The sequence below is a fragment of the Anopheles coluzzii genome, chromosome X, assembly GCF_943734685.1.
Source record: "Anopheles coluzzii chromosome X, AcolN3, whole genome shotgun sequence".
Lineage (NCBI taxonomy): Eukaryota > Metazoa > Arthropoda > Insecta > Diptera > Culicidae > Anopheles > Anopheles coluzzii.
In genome coordinates this window covers 12,552,576-12,572,397 of record NC_064669.1, presented here as the reverse complement: position 1 = coordinate 12,572,397, position 19,822 = coordinate 12,552,576, and the positions used below count along the sequence as shown (strand labels likewise).

Genomic DNA, 19,822 nt, shown 5'->3' with positions numbered 1-19,822 from the left:
ATTTCAGCCTGTCAGCTGTTTGCAATGCATACCAGTTTTCAAAGTGAGTATAATATACAGGTGGGCTTATCCCAAGGTGTATGAATTTAGAAGGCTGATTTTTATCGCTTCTGCTTCTGAATGAAGATTTTAAGAGTGTGTTGGGTATTCGTCAAGCCTCAAGTAAGCTTGTTTGAACAAAAGTTTTCACTCATTCTGTTAAAAAGTGATACTCAAATTTGGTTTTAAAAAACATGTTATGCGACCACCTGGACTACATAATACTTTGATTCTAGATTCCACCACGTTATCTCTTTAAAGGCCTTATTAGACGGAGGAAAATACTGTCATTCGATTTTGGAATCTATCCCTCAAACAGGGTTTGACAGATAGATGTCAGTCGGAAAATCGGAATTCGGCATGCTCATTTCCGATTTGCTCCCGAGTAGATTTTTTCTGTCAATGTCGATAGAGCGAATTTAATTTCCTGATGATGTTGTACAAACATAACAAAAATGGAAAACAACGAATGATTCTTTCGGATGAGGCCAAGAAAATCAATAAATTAAATAATAAATGTGAAAGGTGACTGAACAATTATCTTGCCTTATTACACGTACGAGAGGCATTTTTGTGTCAAAGTCTTAGTTTGACAGATAAATGCCAATCGAGAAATGACAGTATTTTCCTCCGTCTAAAAAGGCCTTAATGCACCTTGGGATAAATGTAAACAATACCGTGTTTTCGAGGAGGTACTCGAATCTAATTCTAGCTTTGAGGCTAGAATAATCTAGACTGAAAATTGCAGGCTAGTTTTTTGTGTGGTTTTGTATGGAGTGTTTACATGATTTCAGCCTCCAACTGTCAAACTCCATACAAAAAACTAACTAGAATCGTGAAGGGCCCCATTATTAGTATCATTAAGCAAGTTGACAGTCATTAAGCAAGTGATTTGATCGTTACTCTTTCGTGTTTATGAAAGTAAGGTTTAGATTGGGGCTTATAGTTAAGGAATGAAATTAATTATAAAATAAATATAAATAAGTATTATTTAACTTTACAGGGTTTGCCACGGTTTATTGGTTGGTTTCCGTGATTTGTTGGGTCTCGCGATTTAATCATCATATCCCATATATTTCCATATATTGAATCATTCTTAACAATTTATTGGTATCTTCAGATTGGATATCAATACAATTGAATCAAAAAAGCTGGGATACGCCCAATAAATCGTAGAAAAAAACCTAAATAAAATTGTGAGAAGCATCGGAAAAATGTCAGGAATATACCAAAAAACCTTGGGAAATCCGCCATTGTAAAATCCTTTGTCCGCCATGTGTACAATAAAAGGACAGAGAAAAAAACGATTTACATAAACAAACAAACAGTGAAGAGTGGACACACCTTTATGACGATGGGTAATAAACTAACTTCTTCCCTAAGCAGCACGTCCACTAAACGCAACAGTTGGCATCGAAGGGAGTTACTACATTGGCTAGATTGGGCGTAACTACATGGCGATAATCGTGTTCACAAACGGTTGTATATTTACTGTTGCTAAAATGTGCACTTTGATGTAGATTTCACTAATTTTGTTGAGAACTTCTGAAATGTACGTATTGTTACGCGATTATTACTACAAGTGTAGTAACTGCGTACAGGAAGTAGGAAATAAACGTATGCCTTCGTTTACCCCACGAACCAATTTTTCTCCCATACTGTGTTACGATCTCATTCGCACGTTTCGTTGAATGTTTTGGCAGGCACGATCACAAAATTCACACAAAACGGAGCATCGTAAATGTGGTCCAGTTTGCATGATACAATTATTGCACACCCCCCCCTATTGCAGCAAGGGAGGTAAAGCACGGGATAGAGAGTGAGAAAGTGATAGATGGAGAGTGAAATAAGGAGAAAGGAACAGTTGGTGCGATAGAGATGGAAAGGAAAGAGAATCTAAATATTATTATTTGCGTGTCCTTCATCATTTAGTAATTACCGGGATAGGTTTACCGTCGCTCTACTGCCTAGCACGGGGGTAAATGGGGTTGGAGTTTGTTTATCTTAATTGTAAATATAGGCAATAATTTGTAGTATCATGGCCATTCGAGGCCAGTCTCAATGAAAACAGCAATAACATCTTGAAACGAAACGTGCCGTAAAATAAATAATACACGTTTGCTTACTTCAACGTCTTAAAGTATGTTATGTTAATTTCCATAAACATCGATGTACACCAATATTGCGTTAAATCAGTAGCCTACTTAACATTAACTAGTTATTGTTTTTCCTCTCAACCTTAGCCGCTTCTTAGCTTTACCTACCTTCTTTGATGCAACAACTTCTTACCAAAAAAAAAGTGTGATCTTCAACACTGCATGCACGATGGACACTTTGAACCTGTTGGCTTCCAACAACCTTCACCCTACCACTACACTGCAAACCAGAGGCCGAGTGCCGTCCCTTGTCGCACACGCAACTGCAACTCTTTCCACCTCTTCCCCACACACAAACCAATTTCCGCGCGTATTTTCCGAACGACCGGAGAAGGAGCAACAGGGCACTACTCTAGCGCAGGGCCGAGCTACTGCGTCGGCGGAGTTACCAAACACAACTGATCGGCTGAACGACGGCAGATCGGGCCACCCTGGTCTCCGAGGAAGGGGCGGCGGTGGAAGAGATTTCACATTGCTGTGCAGAAATTGGCTGCTCCTACCAACCCATTCTGCCTTCTGCTCCCTCCTGGCCCTGGTGGCCCTTCGTACACGATCGTGCTACACCAGCACGTGTGTATGAGTCGAGATGTCAATGGCAGACATCTATGGATTGTAATAACGATACTCCGTATGCCTATGATACGAAGAGCGTACTGCAATGGACAGAGGAGACGTTTATTTCTATGGTTTGTTTCGATTCGTTTCGTTTGTTTGTTTCGTTTTTGGTTTCGTTTGCTTTCCCTCCCAAGATCCCCTGTGTGCAGGTCGGTCGTTGCGTGCAGCATCGATACGTGATAAAAATAGACACACATACACCCACCCGGCAAGACGAGCAGAGAACGCAGCGCACCGATGGATGAGCTCTGGGACACGGGAGCATCCACAGGCAAGCCACGCTGCGGGGAAGACCGATAGACCAAGGATCGCCGTGCCAGTGCCCGAACTGCTCCAGTGCGCAAGCGACTCCACAACACAACAATACGGCAACGCACACCGATGCCAATCGGTGCTTCCACTTTGAAGTGCGGAAGTGCTCTTTTGCGTTTGTTATTGGTTGACAGAGTGGTTGTTTATCGGTTACAGCTTAGAGATGTTGTAGCGACAGATGTAGAAAGATAGGGACAGTGGCAGTAGGTAGCGGAAAGAGTATTCATCGATAGAGTCGCACACTCGTCAGTATCACTGGTTGACTTACGGATGCTGGATTGCTGTATTTGCTGGTACTTTGCTCCACTGATTGATGAACGATAGGTGCGCGACGGTGTATATAGATGTAAAAAAACACAGTCAAGGGATGGAGATGTTTTGCATCCTAGGGCGGATTTTTGATTTGTGCTTTCTCAATTTATAGTAACAAGGTACAGTAAAATAGATAACGCACTAACTGGTACTGGTATCGGAGCCCGTTCGAAATGGAGCACAGTAAACTTGCTCCTTCTCCTCCGCCTAAGATGAGTCGTGGGAGAGTCAGGCTAGCTACGTTTATTGAACTACGCCTACCAAGTCTTACGCTAAGAGATTGTCTAGCTACGCACTGTCCACTAATGTACTAATGCACTGGAACACATCTGTTTCGATGGCCCCGGTTTTATCACTGGCAAAGGCGCAAAGACCCGACACACTAGCAGGCGCAATCGGTATCCTGCGTATGCGTTTGGGGTAGGTTTGACTACCGGTGCCCGAGATGCGAATGGGGTTTGCCTATCCTACCACGTGAGCGAACCCGATGCAACAGCGCATCAACATCGCCGCACATACTGATATCGCCCGACATTACCGAGGACGCCGCGATGTGCGTCCTGCTCGGTGTGTCGGGTGTCTCGGGCGGCTTTAGGACAGGATCCCTCGATTGCGGCACGGGCATCATATGACCTCAATTCTGGCGGAAGTCGAGAAATCGGGCGGTAATGTCGCAACACGGTAAACAGGTTGGAGAAACACCCCGCTGGAACACGGACATGAGAGTGCACTCAGTGCCGAATCCCTCCCGGAGAGCAGGTATTTGAAGAGACAGAGAGAGAGAGAGTAAGACAAAGAAAGTAAGAGATATAGAAAGAATGAATGAGAGAGAGAGAGAGAGATAGAGAGAGACAGAAAGAAAGATGTGGAAGAGGGACTTACCCCAAAACTCAGTTTCATGTTTGACCCGGTTTGAAGCGAACAGTCCGGCAGTAAGACTGGGAAATGGACCAGAGCTACCCAGAGCGCTTTTGTCGGAGGCAAGAGACACTTCGCTCTGCCAGGTTTGGAAGGCTAATCGCTCAGCGAACCTAAATTCCTGCATTCCTCGCACCAAACATGGCGGATGCTGGACACCCTGGACACTCATTCTCAGCGAGAGGCTGTGCGAAGGATCGAAAATCATACTCGCAGCAAGCACGAAGGATATTTTAACGCCGGCGCATTACATCGCATCGCCCCGGGGTAGCGCGGGAGTTCCTAGCGTTGTCCCAGATACGGTACGGCTGCACGTACACACCTTACCGTTTCGCTGTACCTAGTTTCGAGAGAAAGAGAGGGAGCGAGGATTTAATGATGCTCGAAGCAGAACAATCGCACATTGAGCTGTGGCTACTTGTGCCTGATGCCTGATCACTTCTGCAGGTTTTCGAGATTCGATAAAAAGACCCTTCACTTCACTGGGGCGTACGAACGGAAGGCTGAATAGCGAGGGAGCCTTGCCATGAACAGATGTCGGATAGCATGAATATCTCTTCAACAATGTACCACTGCGCTCATTTTCATTACGATAAGTTTTTTTTTGTTCAGTTTATTTGTAAATCCAAATGGTCGACGTTGAACTGGAGTGTATTACGATTTTTGATAACTTCTTCAGCGTTTTTTGTGTGGGTTGATCTTTTGGTTTTTGATTCGGTAATATTTTCTACAGAACATCGCATCGTTCGTATTTTCGTTTGCCCCCCGGTTTTTTTTCTTCTTCTTCTTAAGATAAGCCCAATAACATACGCAGTACATAGATATAAAAGAACATTGAAGCCTAATTGACCCACCCCACACGAAACGCCCAATTCTGACTGACTGCCGCGCAATTTCTTTCCCCAAGCAAACTCAACTTTACATTACACTGTGTAACTGTGTGTGTATGTGTGTTTGTGTATGTGAGTGTGTGTGAATTTGTTTACATGTACAATAATTGGCACAACTTAGTGATTTCCATCATCCCGCAAATGGAAAACCAAAACGCGAATATCTAACGAACAGCTGGTCAATCAAACGGAACGATCTAACCAATCCACAAATACAGCAACTCCAATCCCATCGCATATCCCCCCCCCCCCCTCCCCGCTCTCTACCCTTCACCAATAAAACTTCCTACCCTTCTCCTGCGAGCGATCGGGAATTGCAATAAATTTTCCAGACTCAAAAACGCAACCAATAAAACACGTTAACATCTTTCCAGGGTTTCTTACACGTTAATCTTACCAGCTACACGGGAGAGTCTTTGATTTTAGCTTGTTTTGTTGTTGTTGCTGTTGTCAGGATAGGTTTGGTATACAAACATCGGGTAAAATGACGTTATGACAGATAGAATAGCATGAGCGATATGGAGCAGAACAGTACGACGGCTAGATACGGGGTTGCCGGTTTAGCAGCAAACGAGCAAAAGAAGAGTGTAAACAGCAGTAAGGACGGCCCCAGTCTGGAGGGTAGACCGTGTTGTGACAACGAGTAATAGTGTTTAAAAAATGGCTAGTAGAAGAGACACGCGTACCGGACACGATGTTTGCATGCAGCGCGAGAAGAGATTATGTACTTTGATCAGAATGCTCTCTCTCTCTCTCTCTACACGTACTTAAATAAGCGTTTGGTTTTCGTGGCGATTTTTGTTTTTTTTTGTTTTTTTTTCTTTGTTGGTTTACAATCCGACTACAGCTACGCACCACTAGCAACACAAAGGATTGCACTTTTCCTTTCAATCTTGCTCGAGAAATAGAACCTAAAGAAGGAATATGATCTAATAATCTACGCGAACGCTCCGACCAGAACGAAGACACGATCATCTGCCCCCCCGAGACGGGGAGCGGGTTTTCCCTCACGATGATCTCAGCTCGCAAAAATGTCAGCATTTTCCGAGTCAGCGCGGAGACGAGACATGTGTGTGTGTAGCTATATCTTTTTTTTACGTCGATTTTGCACTAAAACACGTCCATACACGAAACACGCGTCTAAAATCGTGCACCGTCTCGGTTAGTTGCCAGCCTATTCCTAAGCTACTGTCGCGGGAACACGCAACTAACCGGTCGATTTGCGATCGGTGCTACTGTGGCCGTATTCGTTTTTTTTTTTATTTTAAATTTTATTGTTGGAGAGAAATTTGCAATCGATTATTAATCGCCGGCGGCTGGTGGCATTTAATTTTCCTACCGCTACTGTTGGTACTACGGTTCGTCGCTTACGGCTAAGCGCAGAGTAAAAGAAAACACAAAAAAACCACTAAAAATCAAAAACAATTTCTCTCCCTCCTTCTCGCTTTCTCTCTCTCTATCTCTCTCTTTCTATCGCAACAATTTAATCTTGTAAAACCTGACCTATGTAAATACCTTGATTTTGTGTATAAATAAAAAAACGGTAAAAAGTTGTTTTCGTGTCGTTACGCTCTTATTATTTAGTAAAAAACGTCCTCGCGCAAAATCTGTATCGCCTTGGCTGGAAGTTACCATAGTTACACCGCGCTTACATAATAATACATCCACGGACGCGCGGATACTTTAATCGTTTTTTTAAATGTATAATATAGTTGATTATTTCTCACGATTTGCTTTTTTGATTTTGTTGTGGTTGTTGTTGTTGTTGTTTTGACACTGAGTTTGAGTACGCGCTTTCTGTGTTACGTGTTGGACAATATGCGATTTCGTTTGGCACTACAAATACATTTATATAGACGGCTGTAGAGCATGGATGTGACGTGGTAGTTTTTGTTTGAGTTTTTGGTTGAATATGTTTTCTTTGTTAGTTTTTTTGTTAATGTTTTTGTTTCAACATACACCTTCTTCCGTTTAATAGCTCTTCCAACAGACACACACACAAATCAAAAGTTCGAGATGAGAAGGTATGAACGCTTCTCGGCATAGACCCGATTCCTCAAAATGACCCATTAGGGTGTTTTCCAAAAACTCCCGCCCCAACTATTCGTCGCTAGTATAAAAAATGCTCCTTCCAAAATGTCGTATGTGGGTGTGGGTATGTGTGTGTGGTGTGGAAAAAATGTCTCTAAAAAATGGCACTATAAAAAACCACTCTCTTCCTGAGCGTTCAACTTGCTGAACTTAAAAAAACTGGTCTCGATCGATGGCACGTTAGGGCACGCGGTTCGACACACGTACTTTGGTTGGTTGCTATTTGTTCGTTGCTTTTTGTCTTTGAAGAAACATCGGTGGGGTGTGTGCTCTAGTATGTCGGCAGTACACGGTGTGCGTACTCCGCGTCACTGTCCTCCTTTCAATCCTTGTTCAGAGCAACGACCGAGCTCCAAGCGCTGATCGTTCAAATGCATTAAAATAGCAAAGCAAAATCCTGCTGAGGTGCGTGGTTGTTTTTCAAAAAAGATTGTGCTTGTGCAGCGCTGCACAATGATCGCCACGTTTCAGCATGGTCCTAGTTATGTTTTTTGTTTAATTATTCGCGAGGAAAAAAACCCTCCCCATTACGCGTGAGTATGAAGTAAGCGGATTACAAAATGCACGATTGAATGTAATGCAATGGCTGCTTGTAAAATCTAGTCACCCCCTCCGGATGGTCTGTTTTGGCCGCTGCTGCTGCTCTAGGCGCGTAGGTACGCGTGCAGATCGATCGGGGCGGGCTGCTCCAGCCGCACCTTGGCCGTGGTGGACGGCGGCACCTCACCGCCGGGCCCGGCAGCCGGCTCCCCGCCACCGGGCGGGCCGTCCGGACGCCTGGCGCAGAGCCGCGGCACGCGTGTCGGGCAGGGCCAGGCGCTCGAGCGACCCTACATGTACGCCGGCTTCATCTTGTACGCACGCTTCCAGATCTCGCACAGGCAGACGGTGCTGTGGAACCGGTAGAAGATCGCGAGCGGCATCGACACGTGCGTGATGATCGTCCACGCCCACAGCCCGTAAAAGTGCAGCTGGATCGGGTGCGACTCGGCCCGGCTCTTCTCGAGCGTGTTGATCGCCCACATCGCCAGATTGCTCACCAGCAGAAAGGTGACGATCTCGCGGCCCGGCTTCTTGCGGATGTGCTCCTGGGTGGCGGCGGACCGGCGGCTCGCGTCCAGTATGAACATCGTCTGGCAGGCGGTCTCGACCAGCGAGGCGAGGGCCGTGATCAGCACCAGCACCGTGTCGCGCCGCATCGTAAAGTGGCCCCCGATCACGGTGAACGTGCTGTAGAGGAACGAGCCGGTCTGGCCCCCGACGAGCAGGATGTCGTCCAGGCTGAAGCTGCGGAACGCGTCGTACTGCATGTGGCGCACCTGAAACATGCCGATCAGCGTGGCGGCCGTCGTCGTGCCGTACAGCGTCAGCTCGCAGATGTTCACCTCCGTGACGGCGAGGCTGACGAACTCGGGGCGCGAAATCAGCACGAAGAACAGGATGAGCGAGATGATGGTCAGCACCAGGATGAGGATGCCGATGAACAGGCCCTTGTGAGCGCCGGCACAGTCGACCGAGTAGTGGTGGGGGGAGCGTTTGAGCGGGTGCAGGCTTTCCTGGCGCTGCGGCTGCTCGTTCTGCGGCCGGCTGATGCTGCGCCACATCACGTACAGGATGGCGGCACAGATCAGCGAGTACTCGATGGTGCAGGGAAACAGAAACGGGGACGCGTCCTGCACCAGCGTGCCGATGATGTTCGACCGCCGGCACTCGAAGATGTTGTGCGGGCCCTTGAGCCCGCGGGCCACCCGCAGATGGGCGACGGTTTCCACCGGGTGGGGCATCATCTTGTTGCCTGTAAAAGATGGTGCGGATCGAGGGTTAGCGAATTGGTGTGCCTAGATCCCAAAGCCCTACGTGGCAGGCACTCACCCAGCCGGTGGGAAATGCGCAACGTGCGGTTTTCCGGATTGTAGAACGTCAAGATCTCGTGCTTCGTCTCCTGTATCAGCACCGAGAACCAAACGGACAGGTTGGTGCCGATCATGTGCATCAGCCCGAACCGCGCCACGATCTTGTGCCGGTACACCTTGATTTGCTGTTGGATAGCCGAAATGGAAACACAGGGACGATTATTTACGACCGGCGAAGTGAAGAACACCGCACCGCCGATTGATTGGCGGTAGAAGCAGCAGCGCTCAAAATAAACCGCTTACCTCGTTGTTTAGAAAAATAAAATACATCTGTATGAAGATGAAGGCCATCCGGGTGGCCGGCGTCAGTGCGAGCAGCACGTTGTGGCACTTGGTGTTGCGCTCCAGCTCAAAGTATTGCCCGAATTCCAATCCGGAGTAGATCATGCTGCCGATGCCGAACGCTGTGAAAATGAACGCCAAAAAAAAACAAACAAAGCAAGGTGTTTGGGGCTAGCTGATCTAACAGGTGATGGAGATGAAGTGTGCACCAAATAAGGCGGGCTTGGACTGCTTACCGACCGCACCCATGCGCAGATAGAAGCTGCCAAAGTGCTGCAACCGTGAGGCGGCACCGGCCGACAGTGACATCCGGCGTGCCTGCACCGGCACCTTCGGGCTGGAGCTGATGGTTTCGTCCTCACTGTCCGACTGTTCGCCGCTGTCCGTCGAGCAGGTCGTGCTGGTACGGTGCATTACCTTCTTCGTGCTGGCAAGCGTTTGCTCTGGGGGGAGGGGGCGGGCGAAAACAAGGAAATCGGGAATTGTGTTCATGTCCCAGACATTGCTATCGAAGAGTGGTGAGGGCAAAGCGGACTTACTCTTGATCGGTGAGACGGGTGGCATTTTAGGCTTTCCCCAGAGCAGTGTTGTGTACATGAAGAGCAGGAACACCATGCTGCCGATGTACAGGTATAAATAGAAGCCCTGGAAACACACAGAATCAGGCAATGTATTCCGCAAAGGAGAGTTATCAGCTAAAAAAAAGCAACGGCGAAAGGGCCTCACCTCATAGAAGGAAGGTGGAATGTAGGTGGAGATAACTTCCGCCATCGGGAATGCGATACCCATCACCACGAGCAGCTTACCATACAGGGCCGACAGGGTCGTCGCGAGGGCTTCACCGCTGGATAATGTGAAGAAATAGAGGCAAGAATGTGTAAGATGCATCCGAGTATAGCTACTAATGTTCGCGCAATAGGCAAACAGATATAGCTCTAACAAATGGCTCAAACGCCTACGGGCAATTCTTATGGGTAGTTTGATTGGTACTATCTTCAGCTATACTTGTTTCGTTCTAGATTGAATGTCTTTGGATCGATACGCTATGTTGATATGAAGATGGATCTAGAAAGCCCAGAACATCATATGGAACATTAGGTCCTACTGTCTTCTGCTTATTGGTGTAACGAACTACGTGGTCATGCCAGCCGACACAGGCTTTCGAGACTTATTGAGTACCACGCAGCCCGTTTGTTAGTCCTTGCTAAGGGGGGAACGGTCCATATGATGCTTGAACTCACGACTCACTGCGTTAAATCGTGCGAGTTCATCGTGTACCGTCTGCTGTCTTACATTGGCCTCAGTTTTGGATCTGATAACTAAAGTAACTGTCCAAGCATTCCAATTGTTCAAATACTGTGAAGTCTTGCCAAGGCCCTACAATACCAAGGTCCTACAGCTAAGAAAGATATGCGTGCTAGGGGAATTAAATCAAACTGTTGCTATGGAGTATTCAAGACATCAAGTTGTTGCATATGACTTTCTTTGAGCACCAAATTGAGATATTTTTGTGAACTGCCATGTAATTCTTGATCTTGGAGTATTTAGGATTTTCGCCTTAGGAAGTCTTTCAAAAAAAGAGACAAAAAATGTTTGGTACATGACTGGGCTATCAAGTTGTTTATATTTATATTTATATTTTTTATATTTAAAAATAAACAGATTATCTTCAACAGGCTACATCGTCATAGAGACTTCAATGTATAAATTAGTAACTTGTAGCCAGATCATTTAAGTCGTAGTGCAAGATCATTAAGGCAGTAAATGATCTTGCGTGTAAGTAGTAAACAAATGAACACGGATTTATTCTACTAACACATGGCGAGAGTGGCTGCAACCTGCGGGAACTCTACCTGACAGTCTGAATCAGAACAGCTTTCGTTTTGTTTCTTGAATCAATCACGTTACTACTTACGGTTTCACTTCGCGCGGCGTGGGATAGTAGACCGGTTCGGGCAGGCGCGACGGACGCCGATTCGTCGTCAGTATCGGATGGAGATGATGATGGTGGGAGTGGTACAGTACGGACAAGTGCTGATGCGTGGTGGTGGTCTGGCTGGCGGCTCCACTGCCCGGCGTCGCGAGCGACTGCTGGGAGAGTTGATGGGGTGACCGGTTGCTTGCGGAGAGCACCGACTCGCCCCCCGCCCCCGACACTGGCCCGGCGAGCGGCAGCGTAACGAGCAGTGCCGAGGTGGCTGCTGGAGGTGGGCACCCCGCCGCTACCATATCGATCGCTTTGGCACTTGCAGTAGGTGTGTGGAGTGGGCGGGACTGGATCGCGGTGGAGGAGGAGGTGGAGGACGACCCGAGCTGGGTTTTGCTTTGCATGCCCAACGAGGAGCCGTTGCGCGAACCGTCCCCATCGGTGGTACCGTGCTCCTGGTGGACCGAGGACAGGGAAGGATAGTCCGCGCCGGCCGTCAGTACGGCCGGCGGATGCACTAGCGGCGGGGTGGCTGGATGCCGTGGGCTGGTCGGCCGCCCAGTGGGCAGTTTGTGCAGGGAAGGTGCGGGCGAGGTGTGGGTGCTGAACGTTTCCGGCGAAACGATCGCGTTCTGGGACACCGAGGGCGATGGCATGATGGGTTGCAGCGACAGACCAGCATCCCTGCAAGTAGGACGAAAGAGCGGCTGTTAGTTATCGCTAGACGTCGTTGCAGATGGGCTGCAGTGTACCGGTGGGGCGGAACTGCTGGTTTGGTTCGAGTACAGCTGCTAAGCTGCACCAGCTGGAGCATCTTTCTTTCCAGACTATCTTCCAAAACCACCGACGACGACGACGACGAGGCACTAGTTCGACACACGACTATCACCGGACGCTACCAATTGGCGATTGACAGTCCTTGGTGCACGGTCTTCAAAGACGCAAATTCGACAAGCTCGGCGGTGTAATGGCACAGCACTAATGATGTCCCATTACGATTAGCATTAAAGGGCAGTGTCCTCTCGGTTTTAACAGCAAGCTATATATATAGCAAGAATGTGTGTGTGAGAGATAGAGAGCGAGAGAGAGAGAGAGAGACACACAGCACTCCAATACAACCAGTAAGCGAAGGTCCGAAAACGAAGCTCAAGGAGCATCGCCACAAGTGAACAGGAAATGGTCGGACGCTTCTTCACCTCAAGAGGCTGCATGAATTAATTTTTATTTGTCAGAGTATCTGCCAAGGACTGCTCTGCCTCGAGCAGCGAGCATAAACACTTGGTAATCTCCCGCTTAGCATACCACGCTTAGCCGCGTGTCCTCGGCATCCAATATCCTCGGAAAGCTGGCGGAATTAAGATGTTTGGGTAACGCGCTCTCAATTCATGTGCACCAGCGCTTAATGGCGCCCAAAATCAGTTACGCTGACATTCAATTCGCGCTGTACTGCTGCACAGCATAAATCAACGGTAACAGTTGGTTTCACTTGTGTCCACATGCACTGCCCGCTGCCAGATGGATCAGGTTTTGCTCTCTATCACCTGCTGCGCTATCAGCGGCAATTATTCTATCAAATCATCCCGCCAGCCAATCCAGCGCTGGGGGCAGCAGGGCTAGATGTCGAGATTTGGCGTGACACCATATGGTGATCTGGGCCGGAGCTGTGTGACCACATCTGCTACTTCCTCTCTCTCTTCCCTTTACGGTCCTCTGATACGATGGGAATCAACCAATCGGGCATGATCCGGATGCGAGTAGTTGAGAACACTACTGACAGTGTCTCTGGCACTCGTTACGCAATATCTCCATCGGTACCGGTAGAGGCACAACAATGCGTCACCGCGGCGGAGTTGGCCACATTTATTTCCCCAGCCACGGTGCGAGATGGATATCTGGCCGCAAGGAATCAATTAGCGAGAGTAAACACTTTCCACCGTCGGCAGGTGCGGTTGGTAGAGCAGATTCAGTTTCACTGCAATTACCTAATGCTCGGCGCAATATCTAGTGACGCGCTGGACGGACGTCCAGTCGAAGCGGACTGCGGACGTACAATTTAAAGCGATTAATCGTACGGTTTTTGGTTGTTTTTTTTCCCCTGTTTGCTTCAAGCAGAGGTGCGTACATGGGTGCTAACCTGTTGCATGCACGGGGCGTTGCCCGTATGTCAGACCGATGCTCCGATCGTGTGGGCGTCATATTGAACAAAATGTGCATGTGCAAAAGTACGGAACCTTATCCCACTAATGGACACCACTCGCACACTAGCTATTCCATTACCAGAGATTCTTTTTCTGTGTTTTTGTTACTGTCCATTATGTTCGTTCTGGCACAGCCACGGGTTTTCAGTTTTAAGCCAATTAAAAGTTTTAATGCCTTCGGGCGAACTCATCCGCGTGCGGTATTAGTTTGCGTCTGGCAGGATGCAGGTGCATTCCTAGAATGTGCTTCACCTTCATAATGGTCGGCAAGCTTTTGCATTAAGCTATGATGCCATCACTCTCAACACAATTCCAGTAGGTCCTGTGATAAATTCTGAACATTTAGCAAAGTTGCATGGGGTTTTTTGGAGCCAGTGTCGTCTCAGAATGCAGGCTCCCGCAACAATATCATCCACACCAATGTTGTATATTTTGGGGACGTCAAATTTTACATACAAAGATGCAGTTTCAATGTAATAAGAATCGGCCAATAGCAGCAAAGCGGACAATGCCTGCCCCGGTGCAATGGCATCATGCGATGCGATGATGCGACGACGTCGCATTGCGAAACCAGGGATCACTAAATTGTCACCACACATTTAGTGCAATTGAGAGCAATTGTCTTCATATAACTCCGGTTCGTATAATCCTCGCTGCCCCCTGGGGGAACCGGGGGACCTGTAAACGCTGTTACCTACCTTTCAATGTCGATGTTGAGCACGGACAGGGGCGGCAGCAAACTGGCCGGACTGTGGATGGGCGAAGGAAAGGAGGACATCGGTGGTGGCAGCTCGTACTCTCCACTGTCGCCCGCGTCCTGCTCCCCCAGCTGCTCCTCGTCTGCAGCCGTGGCCGGTTGGGGCTGCTCCCCGTTCTCCCGCTTGTTCTTCTCCTGCTCCTCTTCTTCTTCTTCCTCCTCCTCCTCTTCCTCCTCCTCCTCCTCGATGAGAGCATCTTCCTCCTCGAGAATGACGCCGGTCTGGCTGGGGACGGCCGACCCGGCCGGCTGTATCGTCACCACTTCCGCCACCAGCGGGGCGGCAGGCGGGAGCGTGCAAGGGGAAGGAAGGCCTCCGGCACCACCGGATGCCATCGTCACCACGTCCTCGATGTCGGAGTCGATGCCCTGGGCAAAGTCCATGTAGAACGATTCGCGCGAATCGCTCGAGCCGCGCCGCAGCTTGAGTGACAGGTCCGGCGAGCTGTCCATCTTCCTTACGGTGTCCTTGGTGCGCTTCTTTTATTTTTTTTTTGCGCGTCTACACCTATCCCTCCAGGCGTACCGGACGCACACACACACACGCGCGCGCGGTTTGACGTTGCTAGCGTAACATTTGCTGCATTCGGGTGGGCGTTGGGCGTTGGGGTTTGTGCTGTAGACAATTCACTCTCACTTTCTAGCGCGCACAGGCTAGATACACTGGGTGCCGTGCGTTCGCCTCGCTCTCTGCGTGTGGGAAATAAGGATGCTTGGGTAAATGAAATCAATTATGAGGTGGGAGCCATAGCGCCGCTTGCGAGGAAGAGAAATTGCTTGCCCTTTTTTCTGTCCGCCTACTCCCTCAGCAATTTGCCGATGTAAAAGTCTATTACGGTCTATCTGGGAGGGATGTATCTGCTTTTTTATGCCTCTCACACAAACTACTCCTACCGTGCTATTAAAGTACAATATCCTGCCACTTTCCGGTGGTTCAGTGCCAACGCGAACGCTATTACTGCAATGTCTGGTGGTCCTTGGTGCCTCCAAAGCGTTCCTAAACCCTAAAGCGTCCCTCAGCCTTTTTTTGCAATGAATTTACAGTTTTGTCAGCATTCGGAGTCACTCTCAGGAAGAATTCCAGGCTTGGTTCCAGGGTATACAGGGTCGTGTAGCAAGCGACGGGACGGGATAACAAAATTCCACCACATCACAAGTGGTGGAGATGAACGCAGCGAGTGAGAGAGAGTAAGTGAGTGTACGAGTGAGAGTGCGCGAATACAATGCCCCCGTGATGTGTAAAAGATGCTGGGAGGACCGAATTTCCCAGGCCATCTCCCAGGGAAGTTGTGCCGGAAAATCAGAGACCAAAACAAATTTTGCTCTCGCCCTTACCTCCCCCCCAAAAATTGTGTACTTTAGTGAAACTGGGGATAGAGCGCAAGCCTGAGTCCATCAATACAATACACAGCCTGAGTCAAATTCTTCAATACAATAGCAACAATACGTAATTGTGAAGCAACTAGGAATGCTTTTATGAGGAAGTTGTTGTAAAACCACAGAACCTGGAGATAACTCTTCGAAAAACTTGAAATTTGGAGGCTTCCTACTGTGATTTAGTTTCCTGATTTATCTAGTCCTATCCTTCTCACACCTCTCTCTTTCTCTCTTTTTCACTCCCTATCTATATACCTCTCTCTCTCTGTTGCTCAGACATACACACAACAAACATAGATATAGTATACTAACTATATAGCATATATGAAGTTATATAAATAAATAAATAAATAAATAAATAAATAAATATATATATATATATATATATATATATATATATATATATATATATATATATATATATATATATATATATATATATATATATATATATATATATATATACATGTTTGTATGTTTGTATGTATGTATGTATGTATGTATGTATGTATGTATGTATGTATGTATGTATGTATGTATGTATGTGTGTGTGTATGTATGTATGTATGTATGTATGTATGTATGTATGTATGTATGTATGTATGTATGTATGCATGTATGTACGTGTGTGTGTGTATGTATGTTTTTTGTGTATATATGTATGTATGTATGTATGGATGTATGAATAACTTTGTAACTATATACAGATCCTCCGTAACATTGTGCCTTCCTGTCTCGCTACAACTTCACAGAGTGCTAAATCGCCCAAATCCTCAATGGTATCCTTCACATTCACTCAATACCTGAACTTGGGGCAGTGTTCCCGTGATTCGCTTCGGGCTTGATTCTTCGCTTGAGTAACGTTTGATCGAGGCGTTGATTGCGGGCCATACGGGACCACCCACGGGGCCGGCCGGAACACTCACACACACACACACACACACACACACACACACACACACACACACGCACCGTGGGGACCGGGAGGACGAAAACCACGGCAAAGCCCCGCTAAGGCACGTAAACGAGCGAAGACGGCGGTGTTTTTGCACGACTGGTAGGCCCTCGCTACTGCTGCAGAGGAGCACGACGAGCACGACCCGCGTACACAATTTCACACAAACAACAGACACACTGCACACTCGGGCGCCGCTGGTGCCTCTGGTGACTGGCGGCCGAGCTCCGAGAAACCGTTCCGTGTCACGCGCGTCAACGGGCACTAGCGTTACTGAGCGGTCCGTCGTGTTGGCGCGTTACGGCGAACCTCCGGTGGACGGGGCCCGCAAGTGCATCGAATTCCGGAGCCGAAAAAAAAAAACACCCCAACACAACGAAACGACAACGAGACACGCTGACGGCTGCCGACCCGAGCGAGAGGGAGAGAGAGAGAGAGAGAGAGAGAGAGAGAGAGAGAGAGAGGGAGAGCGAGCGAACGAACGGGAAGCAGAGCGCAAGCGAGCGAGTGAGCGTGAAAACGAGAGAAGAAACTGATGCAGCGCAATAGAGTAGAGCACAGAAGGGGAAACGATGGGGCGCGGCGGCTGTTGTTTGTGCCAAGGTCTGAACCAGTGCAATAGAGAAAAAGGAAAAAGGCGAAAAAGGGAAAACACCTGAAAATACGCACGCGATTGCGCGTGTGTTTTGGAAAAAGCGAGCAGGATTACAGGAGAGAGAAAAAGATCGAGAGAGAGAGAGAATGAGAGAAAAAAGGGCGAGCCGGGAGATTTGGCGGGGCGCGCGCACACAGTTTGTGGCGGTGCAAACTTCTTGAGGTGGAAATTTGTGATTTTCCGACCTGTGTGCGACGACGACGACGGATCTGCCAACACTGGTGTCCGGAAAAACAGGCTGGTGTCGTGTGGGTGAGAGAGCGCAAGCAGGAGCGTCTCCAGGCGCGCTTGGAAATGTTTATGCATGGGCACGCTAGCGAAAAAAGTGCGTCGGGGTTTTCCGGCTTCGCCTTCAACGCACAGCAAGTGTTCGTGTCCTTTTCGTGCACCCTTCCAGCGCGTATCTGGTTTCGCGTCCCGTAACGGCGTCGGCTCGTAAAGCGATCCCCTTTCCATTTGTGCCTTTGTGCCGTGCTGCTGCTGCCTATTGTGGTGAGAATTTTCCGAAACTGTAATCAACACCCCCATGATATGGGTTCGAAAATGTGTAACGCACGTCCGGAAAGGGGCTGGATGGAAAATGTGTGACTTACTGCTCGAGTCATGCACACTCTGGGACATACGCACACACACGCGCGAGCGAGAAAAGAAATGTTGGAGGGGTCGCTTTCCATGTGCGCACCACCAGCAGCATACCAGCACGGGCGCAAATGCTCATTTTTTGTTGTTGTGGGAAAACATTTTATGACCAGGCGGGCTGGCGGCTGCTGCAGGGTGTGTTCCGATCGCGCACGAAACCGATCTCCGGGGGTCTGGAATCATAACAATAAACATCTGACCGGCGGGAATGGGGGAATTTGATGGGAGAAACAAATGTGGCAAAACAACGCGCACATGATGCGGTTGGCAGCTTGATACGTTCTAATGGCTATCTCTTTGTATAGATCTCCATCGATCTATCTGGAGTTGCAGAACTCGCGTAAGGAATGAATTTAGGCTTCAAAATTGGCATTTCTGAGCTCCGAAGAACCTATTGCCATAAATAAAAGAAGCTAGCGCAAAACCCACTGCTAACAAGAACAAGGGCATGAGGTCTGTGTGTACATCAGCCTGCACTAATTTGCATTGCACGTCAAATCAAACGTGACTAATGGTTAGATCCGGGGTGGAAGATACGCACGTAACAGGCCCTTTTCGCCGAAGCCTACGCAACGGCGAGTCTCATTTACCAATGCGCACTTTCCCAGCACCCAGTTGATCAGAATCTATGCAACGACAGTTAGCAGAAGACGCAATACATACAGGCCAAACAATGGGCTGTGGGTATGGTAAGGATGAGGCGTATAAGTAAGGGGGTACACGTGTAGCATAACTCACTCGCAGAACTCAAGCGTGCCACAACAGAGCACGGTCGTGTCACGGAGAGTAGCGCAAAACGCGCAATTTATTTTCGTTCCTTCAAAGGGACGACCACACTCACATACACACACACATTCTCCAGAAACATGTGGACGGGAGGTTATAATAATGCTGTTATCGTTTTGTCCAAAGGGATAGGCAAAAATTGCGTCGGATGCTAACATAAAACTGTAGGGGTAGAAAGCATAGAGCCACAGCACGAGGGTACAACGCAATAAGCTAGAAACTCCTTTTCCGTTACCATGTATTCTCTGTGCCGCGTGTTCTTTTTAGTGATGGGTAAGGTTGGTTGGGTAAGGTTGGCAAAATTTCAGAGTCGACTCCAATCGGGCTCCGATAATTTCGGAACCGATTCCGGAAGGTAATGATGATGATGAAAATCGTCCAGAGTCGTCTGGAGTCGTCCGAAGTCGTCCTGAGTCGTCCAAAGTCGTTCTGAGCCTTCCGAAGTCATCCTGAGTCGTCTGGTGTCGTCCGGATTCGGAGTCGTTCGGAGTCGTCCGGAGTCGTCCGGAGTCGTCCTGAGTCGTCCTGAATCGTCCGGAGTCGTTCGAAGTCTTAAGAGGTCCGGAGAGTTACAAAGTTGGTAAAATCCTAGAGTCGACTTCGATCCGGCTCCAATAATTTCGGAACCGACTCCGGAAGGTAGGTCCACCCAGTATTATCCGGAGTCGTTCGAAATTGTCTGGAGCCGTGCGTTGAGTAGTCCAAGTCATCCGAAGTCGTCCAAAGTCGTCCTGAGTCGTTAGGAATTGGAGTCGTAAGGGGTCGTCTAGAGTCGTCCGGAGTCGTCCGGAGTCGTTCGGAGTCGTCCGGAGTCGTCTGGAGTCGTCCGAAGTCGTCCGAAGTCGTCCTGAGTCGTCCAAAGTCATCGTGAGTCTTCCAAAGTCATCCTGAGTCTTCCAAAGTCATCCTGAGTCGTCCGGAGTTGTCCGGAGTCGGCCTTCGTGGCAAAGGCACATGAAGTGCACGTGCAAAGTGCAAGACAAAAAACACTCTGGAGTCG

The 19,822-nt window shown here is 48.3% G+C and overlaps 2 protein-coding genes across 6 annotated transcripts in view; both read right to left on the bottom strand.

The window, feature by feature from the left end:
• Positions 1-4,180, bottom strand: part of LOC120956975 (proton channel OtopLc) — a 35,216-nt gene extending 31,036 nt beyond the window's left edge. Inside the window, exon 1 of one of the 2 annotated variants that reach the window (XM_040378864.2) lies at positions 3,391-4,180. The gene's annotated coding sequence lies outside the window, so the exon portion shown is untranslated. Of the gene's footprint in view, positions 1-2,303; positions 2,602-3,390 lie in introns of those variants that run through there. The other variant, XM_040378856.2, reaches the window with a different exon arrangement.
• Positions 4,181-4,930: 750 nt separating this feature from the next.
• LOC120957023 (proton channel OtopLc) lies at positions 4,931-18,612 on the bottom strand. 4 transcript variants are annotated; one of them, XM_040378934.2, is made up of 9 exons: positions 16,591-18,607; positions 14,352-15,100; positions 11,444-12,139; positions 10,255-10,372; positions 10,068-10,173; positions 9,765-9,971; positions 9,490-9,650; positions 9,206-9,371; positions 4,931-9,128 (listed from the first exon to the last, which is right to left on the bottom strand). In XM_040378934.2, the coding sequence occupies exons 2-9, from the start codon at positions 14,861-14,863 to the stop codon at positions 8,164-8,166; spliced, it is 2,931 nt and encodes a 976-aa protein (XP_040234868.2). In that variant the 5' UTR covers positions 14,864-15,100; positions 16,591-18,607; the 3' UTR covers positions 4,931-8,163. The 4 variants fall into 4 exon arrangements, with proteins under 4 accessions (XP_040234868.2, XP_049464350.1, XP_049464347.1 ...); XM_049608393.1 differs by having other exon boundaries at positions 10,068-10,372; positions 14,352-15,122; positions 16,591-18,612; XM_049608390.1 differs by having other exon boundaries at positions 10,068-10,372; positions 16,591-18,612.
• Between the last annotated feature and the right edge of the window lie 1,210 nt (positions 18,613-19,822).